Source organism: Eptesicus fuscus, chromosome 5, assembly GCF_027574615.1.
Source record: "Eptesicus fuscus isolate TK198812 chromosome 5, DD_ASM_mEF_20220401, whole genome shotgun sequence".
NCBI classification, from domain to species: Eukaryota; Metazoa; Chordata; class Mammalia; order Chiroptera; family Vespertilionidae; genus Eptesicus; species Eptesicus fuscus.
In genome coordinates, this window is record NC_072477.1 from 10,556,097 (window position 1) to 10,576,382 (window position 20,286).

At 44.9% G+C, this 20,286-nt stretch overlaps 1 protein-coding gene across 2 annotated transcripts in view; it reads left to right on the forward strand.

The window, feature by feature from the left end:
- Positions 1–20,286, forward strand: part of EFCAB11 (EF-hand calcium binding domain 11) — a 129,977-nt gene that overhangs the window by 18,068 nt on the left and 91,623 nt on the right. Inside the window, exons 4-6 of one of the 2 annotated variants that reach the window (XM_054715838.1) lie at positions 3,668–3,769; positions 5,618–5,708; positions 13,512–13,645. In XM_054715838.1, coding sequence (XP_054571813.1) covers positions 3,668–3,769; positions 5,618–5,708; positions 13,512–13,515 — 197 coding nt within the window. In that variant the 3' untranslated portion in view covers positions 13,516–13,645. Of the gene's footprint in view, positions 1–3,667; positions 3,770–5,617; positions 5,709–13,511; positions 13,646–20,286 lie in introns of those variants that run through there. The other variant, XM_008148416.3, reaches the window with a different exon arrangement.

Consider the following 20,286-nt stretch of genomic DNA (forward strand, 5'->3'; position numbering starts at 1 on the left):
AGGTAATGCACGTTTCATTGGAGATGAAAGCCGATGGCAGTAGAATCTCTGAAAGTGTTCGTGAAGTGACGTGGTAATTTTAGGTTTGACTGTTGGAACAGCAGGTGGAGCTAGTGGGAAGACCTCTATTTCTAGGCCATTTAAAGAGCAGCAAGATGCCCAAAACTTTCCTTCATGTGTTTGCATTTCAGAGCTGCAGGCAGGAACGGCAGACGGTTCTGCATTGGCTTTGAAAGGGATCGCAGTACTACAGTGTGAGAGCCACGCTGAATGCAGTGTGAGAGCTAGCCCTTTAGAGAAGGGGCTTGCATTTCCATGTGGGTTGCCATGGAAGTTTAAAACAAGTTAAGGGCATGTGGGGTAGCTTCCTATTATTTTACTTACTTATTCAGCACACATTAATGAACGCCTGCCTATGTGCGAGGTATTGTGATAAGCACTGGGGATAACATTTTAGACAATAAACAGTGCTTTCCCTCAGCATGTCTCAGGCAAACGTGTGGCCAAATAATTACCATAGGATGCAACAGAGTCTATGACTTTTTTTTTTTTTTTAATTTTCCTCTTGTGATGAGAACTTTTAAAAAATATATTTTTTAAATTAATTTTAGAGAGGAAGGGAGAGGGAGAGAGAGATAGAAACATCATTGATTGGCTGTCTCCTGCATGCCCCCCACTGGGGATCAAACCCACGACCCTTGAGTCCGCAGGCCAACGCCCTGTCCACTTAGCCAAACCAGCCAGGACATGACTATGTTCTTGTTGAGAGAGACAGACATTGATGTGAGAGAGAACATCAGTGGGAAAAAGAAATACCAATTGGTTGCTTCCTGAACTTGCCCCGACTGGGGATTGAACTGCCAACCTGGGAATGTGCCCTGACTAGGAATCTAACCCGCCACCTTTTGGTGTATGGGATGATTCTCCAACCAACTGAGCCACCTGACCAGGGCTGGTTATGTCTGTGTTATAAATAGTGGGCTGTTGGGTCACAGAAGAGGGACTCAGTTGAAAGAAATCAGGGTAGTCTTCAAAGAGGAGGTCAGGCCCTCGTTGCACCTGGAGGGAGATGTAAAAATTCACTAGGAGAAAAGTAGAACATGCATTCCGGGCAGGGTGTCCAACATGCGCACAGGTATGGAGGTGTGTGTGTGAAAGAGCTGACTGTCTTGGGGAAACATCGGGAAATTTGCTAGGGAGGTTAGCAAGGTAGACTGAGGCCAGATTGTGAAGGGACTCCTAAAATATGCCAGGGTCAGTGAGTACATTAGTCAAGAATTCCAACTAATCTGGACGCTATTTAATTGATTAGCTTTCGGTGTTCGTGAAACTAGTTATGGATTTGGTCCTGTGGGAACATGGCATGATGACTTCAGTTTTAAATATGTCCTCTGCTCACAAGGGTGCATGGATGAGAATGAAGCTGTATCCAGACATACATGTGGGGAAATGCTACATGTGCTAATTCCATGCAATGCATAGGTATTGAGCACACCCCAAGCACTCTGGTAGGTGCTGGGAGACAGGCCTTGTTGCCTAGAGCAGTGGTCGGCAAACTCATTAGTCCACAGAGCCAAATCTCAACAGTACAACGATTGAACTTTCTTTTGAGAGCCGAAAACCGACTTCTGCGCATGGGCCACGAAGTTTCAATTGCACTGTACGTGCGCGCCCGCACGTGGTATTTTGTGGAAGAGCCATACTCAAGGGGCCAAAGAGCCTCATGTGGCTCGCGAGCCGCGGTTTGCCGACCACGGGCCTAGAGCATATCCAGCTGCCTCCTTGAGTTTTGCTCTTGGTTGTCTCCAACGCATCAAACACTTAAGTCCAGATCACAAGTCTCATCTCAACCCCAAATCCTGCTCTTTCCCAAGTCTTTCTCAGCTCTTTAAAGGACTCTACTTGACATCTCCCTCTTTCTCACCTGCCTCATCTAACCCTGCATCTGTCGTGAAACAGGTCCGGACACCTTCCTCTCCTCCATTCCCACTGCCAACATCCTAGCAACCATGTCTCTTGCCAAAGGCTCCCAGTGGGTCTCCCTGTTTACCGTTCACTCTCTCCCAGTTCTTGTCGAGGTAACAGCCGGGAAGATCTTTAAAACATCTAAATCAGATCATGCCACTTCCCAGTTCAAACCTTGTATTTTTTTTATTGACTTCCTATTGCCACTTAAATGAAAACCAGACGACTTCCTGTGGTCCACAAAGGCCTGCCCACCTCACCAACCCCATCCTGTCCTGCTCTCTCACTCGCTACATCCCGACCACAATAGCCTTTTCCCATTTCCCCACTTCTCCCCACCATGGCCTTGGCACCTGCTGTTTCCGCTGCCTGGAATGCTCTTCTTCCCATCCTTCAGCCGCTTGGTATTTTATCACTTAGGCTTACAGATTACCTGCTCTGAGAGATCTCTCCTGCACGAGGCCGCTCTGGAGGAGGGTTCCTGGGACTCTCTGACCGCCTCCCTTTTCCCCTCATTGCATGTGCCACAGCTTATAATTATGTGCACGTTTGCACCTGAACCTGTATAGTCACTGTGCTCCCCACTAGCCCAGGTACTCCCTTGGGACTGGAATCCGGGGTGTTCTCTTCTCCCCTCTCTGTCCAGAGCTTGACACGGCGCCTGGCACACGGTGAATCCTAGAGAGTTGTAGAAGCATCATTTCAACACATAAAGATAGATGGGCACTTTTAGTTTCTAAATCTCTAACTACAAACAAGAAAAACGTGGAAAATTAAAACGATTTTCTATGTTTCCCCCCACCCTTGGAACTATTTTAGGAAGGGTATGCAGCTCTGTGTGACCTCACCACCGAAAGGAAGAGGGTGCAGGTTTTTAGAAATCAGCACATGGTTTTTGTGTGATTTGGGGCTATTTTTAAGACAGTGATATTTTATTTAAAAATGGAAATCCTGAGGTATAAAAATGAACTGCTCTTTTTTTTTTTATATATATTCAGGGCTCAGGACACTAAGATGTTTTAACTTCTTGGCTCCGCTCTTTAAACCTATTACAAAGATCACATTAGAATTCATTTTAATAGACTTTGTAAGCACAGTACCCAATCTCATATGATCCTGCTGGGCTCTTTTATTATGAGAGTCACGGGAAGCAGAGCCAGAGGCTGCAGAGCAGTCCCCGGGAGGACCCAAGGCTGGGGACCGTGCCAGCTCCATTGTTTATGGAATATTCTCTCCACTTTTATCTGTGGGGTGCAATTGGTATTGACTTTTGAGAAACTACTTCTTTGCCCCGATCTCGCAGCTGGAAAAAAAACCTGCGGTAATGACATCTGGCTAGGAAAAAAGGCATCAAAGCTGCAGAAGGAAAGAAAAATTATGAGACCTTGTTTGATATATAGTTTGGGCCCGTCTGTTAGATCTGTTAAAGGGACGTGTGTTACATTTTTGCAAGGTCACCATTCTTTTATCCCTAGGAAATGCCCAGTGAAGTAAAACTGTCTATTGTTTTTGCTGTTGACTGCTGGTGTTGGGCCTCCTTAACATTTAGCGAAATGTCTTTTTGATTTTATAGATCTTCAGGGATAAATACTGTTCACCAAAATCAAGATAAAATTTGTGATATGTATTACCGTTTACTTATGTTTTTTTCTTGAAGAGTAAGGCAGTCATTTTTGAAAAAAATTTCCCCCCCAACTTTTAGGTCTAACGCTTGAGGAGTTTTTAAACATTATAAGGAAAAAGAAGGAAGCTCAGCTGTATCGGAATGAAATAAGACACATCTTCACAGCTTTTGACAGGCACTGTAAGTCTCTTCAAAGTGTTTTGAAATTAAAAATTGCTGTTAAAGAACTGTAAATGGGCACATATACTCAGTACATGAAATTAATATACTTGGAAGTTTCTTTTACTGTCCTCATTAGCTGTTACCTTAGATGTTGGTGTGAAAATTTTTTCTCCACTGTGATTTTAATTTCTTGACATTTACCATGGATAAAATAAAGTTAATAGTTATATAATTGTACTTAGCGGTTATAATCCAGGCAACAAAAGGGCTGGCCATGTGGGGTTATAGGTCACTCACTAGCCACCTACACATGGCATCTCCTTCGGCTCCTGCTGTGACCCACATTTTACTGGAGGAATTGTTTTCCCACACTGGGTGTGGCCGAGAGGAGTGACTTCAGGTCCCCTACAACCCATACATCTCACACAGGATGAAAATGCTCATGTAGTCCAGGTTCCGTATCTTGGCTGTCGTTATGGCTTCCCTCTCAATATGATCTATACTAATAAAAGGGTAATATGCTAATTAGACCGGGAGACCTTCTGGACGTCCTTCTGGACAAAGCCATGGTGGCGGGGCCAAGGCAGAGGCGGTTAGGGGTGATCAGGCCAGGAGGGGAGGCAGTTGGGGGTGATCAGGCCGGCGGGGGGGACAGTTGGGGGCAAGCAGGATGGCAGGCCGAGTGGTTAGGGGCGATCAGGCAGGCAGGCAGGTGAGCGGTTAGGAGCCAGTAGTCCCGGATTGCGAGAGGGAGGTCTGACTTCCAGTTTAGGCCTGATCCCACAGGGGTCCCAAATTGGAGAGGTTGCAGGCCGGGCTAAGGGACATCCACCCCTCCCACGTGCATGAATTTCGTGCATGTGGGATTTCCCTCAGCCCAGCCTGCACCCTCTCCAATCTGGGACCTTTTGAGGGATGTCCGACTGCCTGTTTAGGGCAGTTGGACATCTCTCTCACAATCCAGGACTGCTGGCTCCCAACTTCTTGTCTGCCTGTGCCTGATTGATCCTAAGTATTCTGCCTGCCAGCCTGATCACCCCTAACCACTCCCCTGCCAGCCTGATCAATGCCTAACTGCTCCCCGGCCGGCCCAATTGCCCCTAACTGCCCTCCCCAGCTGGCCTGGTCACCCCTAACTGCCCTCCCCTGGCAATCTGGTCACCCCTAACTGCCCTCCCCTGCAGGCCTGGTCACGCCCAACTGCCCTCCCCTGCAGACCTGGTCCCCCCTAACTTCCCTCCTCTGCCAGCCTGGTCACCCCTAACTGCCCTTCCTGCCCCACAACTGCCCTCCCCTGCAGGCCTGGTCCCCCCCAACTGCCCTCCTCTGCTGGCCTGGTCACCCCTAACTGCCCACAACTGCTCTCCCCTTCTGGCCATCTTGTGGTGACCATCTTGTGTCCACATGGGGGTAGCCATCTTTGACCACATGGGGACAGCCATCTTGTGTCTTGGAGTGATGGTCAATTTGCATATTACTCTTTCATTAGATAGGATTCTAATATCAAGCAAGAAAATAAAAGAATTTTGAAGAATAAATTGTTTTGGCAATTTACAAAGACTTGAACCTGATGCTGTTACTGCAGTGTATGTCTCTACAGTCCTCTCCCTGGGACTCAGAGAGTCTGAGAATGATCGGGCTGGAAGTGGCCTTCCGGATCACCCCGACTGCACTGAGGGAGAGTACGACTGGATTCGTAAATTCTCCCAATGAGACAATCTCAGATTACCTAACATGTAAAATCGACCGTACGTTGCTGTTCTTTTCCTAATAACATATTAAAGCATCATGCAAGTTTTATGGCTGACGTAACAGTTCATAGGGTTAATCGAGGTAAGTGAATGTTTACATTTTGTTTTCAAATAGATCGTGGATATTTAACTTTGGAAGATTTCCAAAAAGCATTCAAGCAGGTGGCTCCCAAGTTACCAGAACGGATAACTCTCGAGGTTTTCAGGTAAGGCCCCCAGATCCTCACATGCACCCACCCCTTGATTTACCATGTCCTCTCACACGTTTTCAGTTTTATGGAGAACACCTTTTTATGCTGGTTTCTTCGCGAATGAACATTTTCATCTCACAGTATATGATCATGACCCCGGAGAGAAATTATTTACAGTTAGCTCTTCATGCACCGATGCCCTCGATGCTGGGTGCCTGCCCACCTGGGAGGTGCGTAAGAACGTTTGGTAGGGGTGGGAAAGGGACAGGAAGAGAGTGGAACTTGTTTGTGTATTTACGTGTTGACCAGAAACAACGAAGCTTTAGTGTGTAACATGGATGCTGGTGTTCTCCCGTGGTCAGTATTTCATCAGACACGGGCTACGCATATTCTCCAGAGAGAAGAGTTGATATTGCTTAAAGGAGCCCCCCTGACTCCTGCTTGTCGCAGTGCACGCATACGTGATAAAGTAGATTTGAAGAGTCTATTATGTTACCTTTACGAACTAATTTGGACACAGTGGGCAAGTGGCTTGAAAGCAGCCCCTGTTAGGAAGCTGCCGATTGAAGGTACCACGCTGACATGAGAAAATAGCAGAGCTGCCTCTTCTGTGACTGCCAGTGTGAGCGCGTCATCACCTGTGGCCAGGTGTATGCGTCAGGGCGCGGAACAGCAGCAGGAGCCAGAGATCCAGAATAGCACAGCCCAGGAAAGGTGGCGGTGGACTGCTCTCGCATAAACACAGGCAGTCAGGGCCGATTCGATGGCAACAGAGCCACGAACGACCCAGGTGCCTCCTTTCTTGTTCTGGCTGCCTCCACACCCAGCTTCGCCCTCCTGCTTCAAGGATTGCTTACATTTCAGCCATCCAACTTGAACTCCAGCCAGTTAGGAGGAAAGGGAACAGAAGATAGGACCCTCCCTCTAAGGCACTCGTCCCTATGACCAAGACTCAGTTCCAAGGCCATGTGCACAATGCCATCTTTGCTCTGGGCGGTCATGTGCCCTCTGAGTTTCTGATACTGAAGGAGAGAATGGCTGCTGGGGGACATCTGGCAGGTGTTCCCATTTGGGATAAAAATAATTTAATGAAATCTGACCAGCCGTCAGCCCTGCCCATTAGAAATGATCAAGTAGGTTATTTGAAATAAGGATTTGCACTCACTGTTATTGATAGTGACATATATGAAATTGTTTTGCTGTGTCATTCACAAGCAAGTCGTTGAGCAAACTATCGAAGGAGAGCAGTTAAAGGCACATGCAGACAGTGCCATAAAACAGTTTTGCTATTCTGGACCAGCGGGTTCTTTAAAATATAATGGAATCTTTGTACACACTTTGTGATGAGATGAATAATGAATGTCAATGTATTTCTACCACACAAGGGTTGTTTTAACAAAAGAACAAAGACTTGTTACTTTATTTTCCTTTTACTAAAAGACAGGTGTCCACAATTGCTGACCTTTCTGTGTTAAGTGGTTTCAGGAGGAGCTCATAGAAATTTTTTAATAATACACTTAAATATAGCCCTTCAAGGTATAAGCAATGTTTTAACAGGGAGTGAGCGAGTACCTGCTTCTCCAAAGAAACCTGTGCTACCTGGAGAGCATTTTTGGAATTGGGTATTTGGAAATGTGATTAAAAAAAAAAAAAAAAAGGATGGCCCGGCTGGCATGGCTCAGTTGTTGAGCATGAACCAGGAGGTCACTAGTTCAATTCCCAGGCATGTGTGGGTTGTGGGCTCGATCCCCAGTAGGAGGCGTGCAGGAGGCAGCCAATCAATGACTCTCTTCATTGATGTTTCTATCTCTCTATCTCTCTCCGTTCCTCTCTGAAATCAATAAAAATATATATTAAAAAAAGATGCATGTCACCTATTAAAACCCTTCACATCTGCATGTTTAATAAGTTGAAACTGGAATGTCCTAATCTGGTGGGGAAAAAAATCTTACAATGTTTTATTGGTTTTAGGACACAGTTTTTAAAAATATAAACATTTGATAGCTTTCATAAGCTTTCAAGAGAGACTGATTTTGGGAAAGATGGACATTTACTTGCTGAATGTCAGTGAGCAGTAACGGCAAAATAATAATAATAATAATAATAATAATAAACTTTAAACTTTTCCTTATCAGAGAGAGGTTGGACTCAAAACCAAGGGCTCAGTGCCATGGTGCCCTTTTCCATTCATATCTGCATATCTTCGTGACATGACTCTGACAGCCATTCAAACCAAGGATTAAAACAAATTGCTCAACCACAAAGGATTAAACTGAGATGTTCAGAAATAATAACGGATATTAAGTCATGTTCTTGATAAATATCATGAGTCATTTCTGTGGATAGCAGAAAGTTGTTTGCCATTAAATAAAATATTTGCATCTTTAATTCTTTAGAATTTCTATAATATGTTTTATAATGTGCACCTAAAAATAAATGTATTGCCTGGCTGGCATGGCTCAGTGGTTAAGCATCAACCTGTGAACCAGGAGGTCATAGTTAGATTCCTGGTCAGGGGCACATGCCTGGGTTGTGGGCTTGATCCCCAATGTGGGGCATGCAGGAGGTAGCTGATCATTGATTCTCATCATTGATGTTTCTCTCTCTCTCTCTCTCTCTCCCTTCCTCTCTGAAATCAATTAAACAAAAATAAATAAATGTATTCATAGGTCCATACATCTTATCTTTTCCAGGATTATGTGATCAACGCATTTTGGGGACCCCTGCAATATACAACCTAGCAAGGCATTTTAGTTCATTGAACGTGCCCTGTTTAAACTCTCCTTTGTATTATTTTTTTTTTATAGCACTACAACCCCTAAGCCAGAATAAATGATGCATAATAAGTATTAAAGGAAGTTATGAAACCAAGGAAGGATAGAAAACTATGTCCTCCAAGTGTGAATTGAAGTAGGCCCAACTGGCACCCATACCTCTGATCCGGTGGTGCACACAGGTTTCAAGGATAAGGAAAAGAAAACCAGGGATGCCAAATCCCGTCATGTTTCTAAGGTTAGACACTTGCTCTTCGAGAAGCTTGAGCGGCATTTGACTTAATTGACGAGCACAAATGGGGTTCATTGCCCAGGTCCGTGGTTACCCAGAAGCACGCTGGTGTCTGAGGATCCCTAAAGGCAGGCAGCTCGGTGGGGAGCCTTCTCCTTAAAGCAGCAGAGTGGTCTGTGCGGTAACGACTGAGGGAGTTTTCATAATCTTCCATTCCTGGGCTGCCAGACTCTCACCAAAGAAACTTCTAAAGATCAAGAGCCGTCTCTCTCAGAAGTACTTGCCCATGTTGCACTTCCCTTTCACAAGCTAAACCAACAAAGCACAACAGTAAAACCAACCAGACAACTCAAAAAGACAGGCTCGGGGCATCAGGCATCAGAGAAGCATTTCACTTCATAGCTCGATAGAAACACTGGTGCGTCATTGATTAAATCCGAGGGCGTTCCGGGGACCAAAGGAGAGACTTTGATCCGGTTTGTGCGTTGCTGCCTGACTGCTTTGGTTACGTCTACCTTAGTAACGTAAGGTAGACATAACCAAATCATGAGTGAAAGCAATGTCTTTTTAAATATCTCTGGTCAGGGTCTGTGACAGTCACATTCTGTTCTGCAATCATCACCTCTTTTGGTTTAATGTGACTTCTGTAGTTAAATGGATTCAGAGCTCACCTCCAGGCCTTGTGACGTGGCTTCTGTGTAGCTGAAGTTGATCATAAGAACTACCTTCCCTGGTGCCTTTCACGTTCAACAATGTTTATCTGGGCCGTTGTCCTTGAGTAAAGGTATATAATGGATTGAGCATTAACACTTCATGTCATGTTCTGTTTCTTTTTCTTTTTAAAAAAAATATACATTTTATTGATTTTTTTACAGAGAGGAAGGGAGAGTGATAGAGTTAGAAACATCGATCAGCTGCCTCCTGCACACTCCCTACTGGGTATGTGCCCGCAACCAAGGTACATGCCCTTGACCAGAATCGAACCTGGGACACTTCAGTCCGCAGGCCGACGCTCTACCCACTGAGCCAAACCGGTTAGGGTACGTTCTGTTTCTTTAAGAACACTGGCTATGCTTATGTTGGAAGTCCTTTTAAATTTTATGTTAACTTCTGTTTCATTTGCTTGTTTTGCTCACACCTCTCAGTATACGTATTCTCCGCAGTGTCTATTCTCCCGCGTGCTGCATCTAATAGGGCATTTCCCCTCCAGTTACAGTTCACTAGTATTTTTCTCTGACATTTCTTTCTTGAGCTACATCTGCAGATGTTTCACTTCTTCTTGTTATTTTGCTGTATCTTGTTATTTTATGTTTCCCCTAAGGTTTTCTGTATCTACTTTCAACTCTTGTTTTATGGAGGTGCTTGCTTTTTTTGGGAGAAGCAGTGATTTTTGAGATTTTATTTTTAATGGGTGATTGCTTGGGGCCTGCTGTTACAGCTTTTTACGTTTAAATTAAGGATAGCAAGTTTTCTACCGAAGGAAGGGTTTTGAGGAACAAGTTACTTTCTTAAACCAAGAGATGATACCTTGTGTAGAAAACAAACACAAAAAAAGTTGGTACAAGCTTGTTATTTCTAAGATATAAAATGTTTAATATTTGGATTTCAAAATTTGAGATTCCTTTCAGTGTTTAAAACATAATTTCCACGTAGAGCCGATAACCAGGATTTGTGTATTTGTGTTCTCAAAGAACGGAGTGTGTTTGCGTAACTGAAACAGCTTTTTTCTACCCACCACCCATGGCAGAAGTTCAAGCGGCATGTGAACTGACAATACTATGTATACAATAGAATCAGTGTGAGGTAATAGGCTGTTTCTAGCACAGAAAGGTTGAAACAAACAAACAAAAATACCTTTCCTTTTTTAAAAAATATATTTTTATTGATTTCAGAGAGGAAAGGAGAGGGAGGGAGGGAGGGAGGAGAGAGAGAGAGAGAGAGAGAGAGAGAGAGGAACATCAATGATTGGCTCCCTCTAGTACGCCCCCTACTGGGAATTAAGCCCACAACCCAGGCATGTGCCCTTGACCGGGATTGAACCCGGGACCTTTCACTCTGCAGGCTGACGCTCTACCCACTGAGCCAAACCAGCCAGGGCCCTTTCCTTTTTAATATTAATAGAACTTGCTGAAAACTTCATAGTGCTATCTTTTTAAAAAAAGATTCAAAATCTTTCACGATGAATGGGTTAAGTTAAACGTATTTAACTTGGCTAACATCTGGTCACCTTTCTAAACTCCTCCTTCATTAGTCCCATATTCCTGTGTTGTCCTTGGCCTGGTGCTTGTTCCTGTGGATGTGTGATGTGTATTTAAACTTTGTTCTGTTTCCCTTGCTGACTGTGCCTTTGTCTACTTCCTATCTGTCCAAGGTAGACCTGTCTTCTCAAGGTCCTGCTCAATAGAGCCCCTTTGTCCTTTACATTGAACATTCTTCTCTCCTTTCTCTAAATTTTTATTGTACTTACTTAGAGGCCCGGTGCACAGATTCGTGCACCGGTGTGGTCCCTCGGCCTGGCCTGTGGGATCAGGCCGAAACCGGCTCTCTGACATCCCCCGAGGGATCTCGGATTGCAAGAGGGTGCAGGCCAGGCCGAGGGACCTCACCAGTGCACAATCAGGGCCGGGGAGGGACTGCGGGAGGGCTCCAGGGCGTGTCTGGCCCATCTTGCCCAGTCCCCTTTGGGGCTGATCGGGGCTGGCCGGCCAGGGAGGGGCCGTGGGAGGTTGGCCGGCTGGGAAGGGACCGTGGGAGGTCTCCAAGGCGTGTCCAGCCCATCTCGCCCAGTCCCCATTGGCCGGACCCCAGCAGCAAGCTAACCTATTGGTCAGAGTATCTGCCCCCTAGTGGTCAGTGCGCATCATAGCAACTGGTCGAACGGTTGAACAGTTGGACACTTAGCATATTAGACTTTTATTATATAGGATGGTTGTGTATTTTTTTCAATCCCTTACTTGGTAAACAAAAATACTGTGTTGAGGATTATCTCCGTAGACTGCTACAAGTTCCTTGAGTTTATGAGCTTACCTACAGCGTTCACTGTTCCAGCGTATTGCTTTATGCATTGTAGTTACTTAATAAGTCAGTGGTGTTGGTCCATTGTCACTCTACATACCCAGTGACGGTAAAATTCTCACTTACAGTTTCCTCTATAATTAATTTACTTCTTATCAATGAAGAAAGAGGACATTAAAATACAGTCAGGAGCTTTATAACCACATGTGGCTTTGCTTCCCATTTTTCTCTTTCTACGTGGGATTTTTATGCATCCATCTCTGATGGCCCCTTTTGCTTTATTTGGGGGACATTTTCTGCTCATGATTTAGCCTCTGCTGTCGTCAGGAAGCTGGCTTAACGTTCTCTCTTGACTTTGCCCGCCAGCAGTGCCCTGTTATACATCTGGCTGGCATTTTCCTCTGAGAGGATGTTTCCTCCACGCCGGGGAGCCTTCTCCATCGCATGTAAGCACTGAAATTTGCACCTTCCCACCCACCCCCTGTCAACTGGCAAAAATCTCTGGGAATCTTCTGCTTCCCTGCCATGCAATGAAACCTGGCTGTGCAGAGGGCCCACTTCCTGGCTGGACGGGCAAGGTTCTGAGTGGACAGGCGGGCTGTCAGATATTAATGGAACGTGGAAATACTGAGGCACCAAAGTGCTCTCCAGGCTCGACAGAAGGCATTTAAGTTATATCTGATATTTCTGGGGTAAAAATTCCATTCTTCATGCTACGTGGGAAAGGCAGAAAACATAGAACATATACTTCTCCTTTTTGGGGCATTAAAACTTGTTGACAGTAAGAGCGTTGTGACTTGTAGACTAATGCGTTTTCAGTGTCAGTGTCAGTGGGGGTGGGGCGTAGGCAGTTTTGTTTATTTAGTTAGTTAAGTTGGTCCTCACCTGAAGATACTTTTTTCTATTGGGTTTTTAGAGAGACTGGAAGGGAGGGGGAGAGAGAGAGAGAAAGATCGATGTGTCATCGATTGGTTACCTCCCGCATGCGCTGTGGGGCTGGGTACAAGGCTGGGATTTAACCTGCAACCCAGGCACGTGCCCTTGACCAGGTATCCAACCCGAAACCCTTAGGTTCACAGGCCGATACTCTAACCACTGAGCAAAACCAGCCAGGGTGGTTTAGGCACTTTTAAAAGGGAGTGATGGATAGTCTCTTGGCAGAAAGTTCATCTATGCTTTATATCGCAGCCATTATAAAAGGAAGGATTGTCATGAGCTTGGATAAGAGGAACGAACAGACTCTTCGGTTACGCTGCATGGAAGGGAGTCTTAATGAGCCCAGGGTCCTATAGGAAAGCGATGTAAGGTAGCATTTATTTTTGCAAATCATTTGCATCTCTTTTTTTGAGTGTTATTCCTCACTGCGTTCTTTAAGTTCCTAGGATTCCTTCCAGCTGACTTGTTAAACAGCATTTTCTCGGACAATCTCTAACAAGAGAATTTCCCAGTCATTATTTTATGCATCAGAATGATTCTCTTATCAGTGTAGTCATGGGACCTCAACAAAATCGCAGTTATTAAGTGAGGGCCTACTTTGGTGAATACGATTTTTGATCTGTAAGGATCTACATGCTTCTGTATCTAGAAAAGTATAAAGAAACGACTAGAAATCCTCTCTCGTTCTTTGTAACCACACATAGCCGGCACCAGCTCTACCTGGTGCGTGAGTGTAATGGCCAAAGAAGGAGCCTTCTTGAGTTTCCAATTTTTATTTTATGAATTTGTGTATTTTCTTTGCAATGGTAATGCTTTAGTTTTCATTTCAACTGTTTGGTTTTAAAATTTTATTGTCTTCAGGTGAGGATCAAATTGTCAGAGATCCCCTTTTCTACTTACCCTTTCGCACGCGATCACCGTGGATGTGTGTAGCTTTTCGAGATGACCTCAGAATGTCCTTCCTCTCACATGTAACATATTGAATAAAACTGGACTTTAAAAACCCAGCTACAGAAACAATCACAGTCTAATCATTTCAAGAAAATGTTTGTGTTTCAGAGGGTTCTTAATCCATATTGCTCTTTGGACAAAAATGATATCCTTGTGTTGGAGGATAATCCTTTTACCAGCATAAACTTTAGAACTGGTGATGCAGGAATGAAAGCTCAGAAACTGGACCAGAAAACGCGTAGAGAACAATAATGACTTCATTACATGGATTTGCGAATAGAACGTGTTGTTTTGATGTCTTCAGTTAAGCTAACTTAGTTCATGTTACCCCGGATATATTGTTTCATCTCTTTCATATTTGGGATGTCCAGGTATTGTATTCCTCTCTTACATTCAACCCATTCAGATGTCCAGTCTACTCCTCCTTCAAGGCCCTGATGTTAAGATATTTTTCTTGAAAGCTGGCCCTACCCACCACTTCCCAACCCTCTAAGAGGAAATCGACTCCAGCTTCGGCTTTAAACTCCCAATCTGTCATAAATAGCTTTCTTGTTTATGCTTATACCTAGGTATTGGCGTACCCATATTATTTCCAGTACCAGAATGTGAGCTTAACATAAGCAGGCACATGAGGGCATGCATCATCACGCTCCCCGCAGCGCAGTTTTGTACGTGTCGAATAGTGACTCCATTTTATGTAAATGAGCGGCATATGTAGTGAACATGCTTTTTGTGATGTATTTTTGTTTTCCTCTCCAAATGCCACACTATCGCCACGTTAAGGTCACGAGGTGCAGTGAGCCCCAGGGCCTGGGTATCGAGGGACTCACGTTCTGGTCCCAGCTCAGCCACTTCCCTGACTTCCCACACATCTCCGAGCCTCTCCGGCCTGCACTCTCCTCATCTCGGAAATGAGGGTGTCGTCTTACAGGGTCTGGCAGGCCTCTTCCAGCCCTGAAACTCACGGATGCGGTTATCTATCCTGCAGAGTGGCCTGGCAGTCTTCTTTCTTTTCTCTGCGTTTCACAGATTTTATTCAGAATCCACCGCCCCGTGAATACAGATGTGCTCTGTCGGTGTGGCAAAGCCCGCTCTCCAGAGGACACTGCTGGGTCTGACAGCCACCCAGCCCAGGGTGGAGGGTTTGAGATGTCCCTGTAACAGGTGTTACGGCCGGCGTATCCCATCTCTCGTCTGCATCTGTGGCTGAATACGCTGTTCTCGCTGTAGTAGCACCCAGGCTGTTTTTCTCTTCATCCACCTGTCACACGAGAAACGGCTGCCGTGGTGTCTTTCTTGTGACCTGATGTTGCTGACCCTTCCAGTCACCCTTGAAGTTATTAATGGCCGCACATCATGAATGTATTCATGCCATTTTCCTTTCTACAAGAAGGAATCCATTTCTTAACGTTTTTCTTTTGTAGTTGATAGGTAACTCCAGGTGAAAATTTTGATGAAATTGTGTGTTGTGTTTATAAAATAAGAAAAATGTGTACGGCCCTAGCTGCTTGGCTCAGTGGATAAAGCGTCAGCCTGCGGACTGAAGGGTCCCAGGTTTGATTCCAGCCAAGGGAACATGCCTGGGTTGTGGGCTCGATCCCCAGTAGGGGGCGTGCAGGAGGCAGCCGATCAATGGTTCTCTCTCATCATTGATGTTTCTATCTCTCTCTCCTTCTCCCTTCCTCTCTGAAATCAATAAAGAAATATATATTTTTAAAAAATGTGTACATAATTGGAGAAATTTCTATTTTGTATGAGATTTTTAAATTAACATTGTTTTCGATGTCAAGAAAAAAATAAGGTCAGAATGAAGCGTTACATTTCAAAGTTTTGGTTATTCTCTGAACATATAGCCTAAAATCAGAACCAAAGATTTCCAGGACTGGGTTTGTCTGTGACAGGCTGGCCTGTGGCTTTGCTACCTCGTGTCTAGCCATCTTGTCTACCTGACTCCTCTGCAGTCACTCTCCTCCACTCAGCTACCTTGAATAGATACGTTCTTGTCATTCATACAGGCTCCAGAGACCAGCAGCAGCCCAGCAGGGAGCTTGTCAGCAATGCCCAATCTCAGGCCTCACTCCCAACTACTGAATCAGATGTGTTCTCTTTAATGCGATCCCTGGGCAATCCATCTGCACATTAAAGTTTGAAAATCACTGGTTACTCTTCTAGTTAAATTTTGGATAGTGAGAGTAATTTAGCGTTACTGTTTTTGTGTTTTCTAAAATATGTTTTTATTGATTTTAGAGAGAGAGAAAGGGAGGGGGGAGTGAGACAGAAACATTGATGAGAGAGAAACAGAAACATTGATGAGAGAGAAACATCAACATCCATCAGTTTTCTCCTGCACATCCCCCACTGGGGATCGAGCCCGCAACTAGGGCATGTGCCCTGACTGGGAATTGAATCGGCGACCTTGTGGTGCCTGGGACAACACTCAACCACTGAGCCACAGTGGCCGGGCTTTAGCATTACTTTTTGTTGTTACTCCTTAACTTCAATAGCTCTTCATTGCCTACCTGGTAACGTCTAGATTCCTCAGCCTGACTTACAAAGACCCTACACACAGACCTGGCATGCCTTTTTAGCAATTCTCCTAGCATTTCACTCATACCACAATCCACTTCCCTCTCCCCCTCTCAAAAATTCTACTCCCTCCTTCTGACATGCTTGCTCTATACTGATCCTGTCTCATTTCTCTTGTAGCATTTTTGCTCACGTCAGGTTCACTTCCCTCTCTTCTCTTGCTCTGACTTCCCATCCACTTACCCAAATGGTGTCCGTGCCTTAGAGCTTCGCCTTCCTGGATCACTCCAGCCCACATCAGCTCTCTTCTTCCTTAGCACTCCAGCAGCACTGGCCACATTGATGCATCTAACAGCAGCCACGTGACACTGGCAGCTGGCATTTACTGAGTGTTTAGTATGTACCAGACACTGTGCTGAATGGATCCTCCTCATGGGTTAGGGTCTGTCCTAATGATGAGGAAAAAGCCCGCAGAGGTCAAAGGACTTGTCCAAGGTCACCAGCTGGTGAGTAGTGGAATCAAGTTTCATACTCAGGCAGGCTTGTGCTCTTGATTTTCTTCTAACTTCGTGTGTGTGTGTGTGTGTGTGTGTGTGTGTGTCCGTCCCAAACCCTCTCTCCCTCTCCCTCTCCTTCTCCCTTCCTCTCTCTAGAAATCAATAAAAAATTCTTTTGAAAAAAGAATACCACTGCCTAATAACAATAGTACAGTAGATGGAATTTACAATTAAAATGTCTAAGTACACTTGACATTAAGTGTCATTCAGGAATCAAGTTAAAGAATGTATTTAGGAAGAAAAATACAAGTTAAAAAAATGCTTGTCTTAACCCAAGTCATCTTCTTGTTAGGGTTCCTGGTAACCCATTTGTGATTTCAAGCAGAAATCTTCTCTGACTTGGAGATGGCAGATCAAGGCTCTCTGCCAAGGAGGGGAGGGGGCAGTAGAAGTCTCGAACTTGTTCCCTTTTTGTAGAAATTCACCTGTTTGATGGAGAAAGTATTCAGTGAATGCAGGAATGAACGAGTGAATGAATAAACAAACGAGCAAAGGAATAGAATGAGGTTGAGCAAAGTTTGCATGTTCAAAGTATGTCGTATTAAATTGGGTAGAGCAGCTGCTGGCCCTTAATTTTATCTGGGCCTATTACAGATTGTCTTCTTCCCTGGGTTTTCAATTGCAGATTTAGACTCAGAGGCTTTTAATTTTTTTTTAATATATATTTTTTAATTGATTTTTTACAGAGAGGAAGGGAGAGGGATAGAGAGCTAGAAACATCGATGAGAGAGAAACATCGATCATCAGCTGCCTCCTGCACACCTCCCACTGGGGATGTGCCCGCAACCAAGGTACATGCCCTTGACCGGAATCGAACCTGGGACCCTTGAGTCTGCAGGCCAACGCTCTATCCACTGAGCCAAACCGGTTTCGGCAGACTCAGAGGCTTTTAAAACATATGAACCTGACCACGCATTTGTATAGAGATTTAAACTGCTATCATTATAAACTTACTGTAGTAGTTTTATACTCTACCAGAGGCCCGATGCATGAAATTCATGCAAGACTAGGCCTTCCTTCCCTCAGCTGCCAGCACCGGCTTCCCTCTGGCACCCGGGACCCAGGCTTCCTTCCCAGCCCTGGCTTCCTCCGGAAGGTCGTCCAGAAGGACGTCTGGTCTAATTAGCATATTACACCTTTTTTTATTACAGATGAGAAAACTTGGTGACAGAACTCTGCCATCAGGATCAAATTCAGTTAACTGGACGGAACCTTTTTCTTCTTGTACATTGTGTAGTAGAGAAGTTTCTGCAAATTTTTACAGTGTAGAATCATTCTACTGGTTACAAATTTGTCCTGACAACAAGTGGCTGGATGTACTTTTCATAGACATCTTGTATCCACAAATTGGTTGTTTTTGGGGGGAAATTGGACTTCTTCAGGAATACTTATTCTCACAGATGGATTTATTGTACAGAGATCAGTTTTGAGCCCCCAGGGCTCAGTTGTGCTGTATACTGCTCTCCGTTGCCAGATATGGATCAATTAAACAGGGAAGAAGGATAAATGGCAACATATAGCCATACCTCAAATGGTAGACTCCATCTTTGAGTCAGGAATCTTGGTGGAAAAGGCTCAAAATTCTTGAAATGTGAAATTGCCTCTTCATTTTCATTTCCAATTAAATGAATGTCTTACATAGACACTGTAGGCTAGCATAGTATTCCGTACCATTTACCTTGCTCTCTTTCTCTCTTAGTTTCTAATTTTCATTATAGTTCTTATTAGTCCTTGCTTTTGGAGTGTGAGCTTATGGTCGAATAAATCAAATTAGCTTTAGTGAGTAGATTTCGTTGTCTCTAATGACTTACTAACCGAACTATACCTTCTTATGTGAAAAAGCCAAAGTGGATTGTTATTTATTTGACTGACAAGGAAAGTCATTTCTAATTTTATTTAGAGACGGAAATAAATTACTTTGCTGTAAATTAATTGTGAAATAAATGTATGATCCTCTCTTAATGAACAAAGCAGATGGGAGAGCCAAGCAAATGTGTAGTAGATCCAGGCCACCAGGTGGTGGTGCTAAAAAACTCCGATAAGAAATTAATTGGGAGGAGAGGAGGCTCACCTGGAGCGTTTCCTAATAAATGTTATTAGTTTTTGAAAAATTAGTACTGAAAATATATGCCCAAATGATTGCATCTTCTAAGCTTAGGAACCACCCCACATCTCTGACGAACAGCAGAATACATTTCTACACGGTGAAGATGTCATTGGCTCTCGTCCCGTTCCTTTTGGAAATTGCATGTTGGGTGGCATCTGGCTCCATCCGGGGAAATGGCCTTTAGCCTGCGGCCTGGGGAATGGAGGTGCGGGCAGTCACGTATTCCTGGTCCTATTTAGGTGCCGGGTTTAGATGGAAGAAATGTCGATTCTTGTTAGCACTACTCTTACTTCACTATGATGTGCTTTCTAGGGGCTGGATTTGTTTGTTAAACCCTTTTTGGCCCATTGTTTTCAGCGCCCAGGAGGTCCCATAGAGCAGTAGTCTGCTGGTTGAATGTGGCCGGAGAGGCGCTCAGAGCCTCGGAGTCAGGGAGAGCGGGTTTTGAATTTCCCTACCTATTTCGTAACTGTCAGTCACTTATATAAATTCTTTACAGCCCAGTTTCCCCAGTGTGTAACAGCTCTCCCCACAGTTGGCATAGGCGTTAGATGAGGGTCAGGAGTGCTCTTTGGATCTTGTTTACCCTTCATTCAAGCAGAGACTGCGGCTCAGATATATATTTATTTACTTTAAACTAGAGGCCCAGTGCACAAATTCGTGCACAGGTGGGGTCTGGCCGGCCCGCCCCAATCAGGGCCAATCAGGGCCAGGCCAGCTGGGGGGAGGGAATGCAGGAGGTTGGCTGGCCAGCCCCATCCCCAATCGGGGTGCGGGGCACCAATCGGAGGCCAGGCTGGCTGGAGAGAGGGGCCTCAGTAGGTTGGCCAGCTGGACCCACCCCCAATCAGGCCAGTTGTCCAGCTGCAATGTGCATGATAGCGACCGGTTGTCCTGGTCATTCCAGTCATTCCAGTTATTCCAGTCGTTCTTGTCACTTGGCTTTTATATATATAAATCCTCACTTGAGGATAAGTTTTATTGATTTTAGAGAGAGAGGAAGTTTGGGGTGGGGGGAGAGAGAGAGAGAGAAACATCATGTAGGAGAGAAACATGGATTGGTTGCCTCCTGTACGCGCCCTGACCAGGGATTGAACCCGAAACCTGGGTATGTGCCCTGACCAGGGAATCGAACCTGCGACCCTTCGGTGCACGGGACGATGCTCCAACCAACTGAGCCACACCAGTCAGGGCAGTGGCTCATTATTTTTGGGCCCGCACCATACCCCCAGGCGTGGACTGGGCCTTAGGACAATGACTCGTGCTTCACTAGTGGAAAGATCTTTCTAGGTTGTAAAGTTCCACACAGATTTTGTAAGGACTCAGACTCACAAAAGAGATACCTAGTTATATCTGCCCGTCTGTCCTGGAGATATTTATGTGTTGGCCTGAATCTGACTAAACATTGAAAATTGAGGAAGGGAATGCATGATTGCTGAAGGGCGGAGCGAAGGTGTTACTCAGAGTTTGTCCACTCATTTACTTGTTCCACACA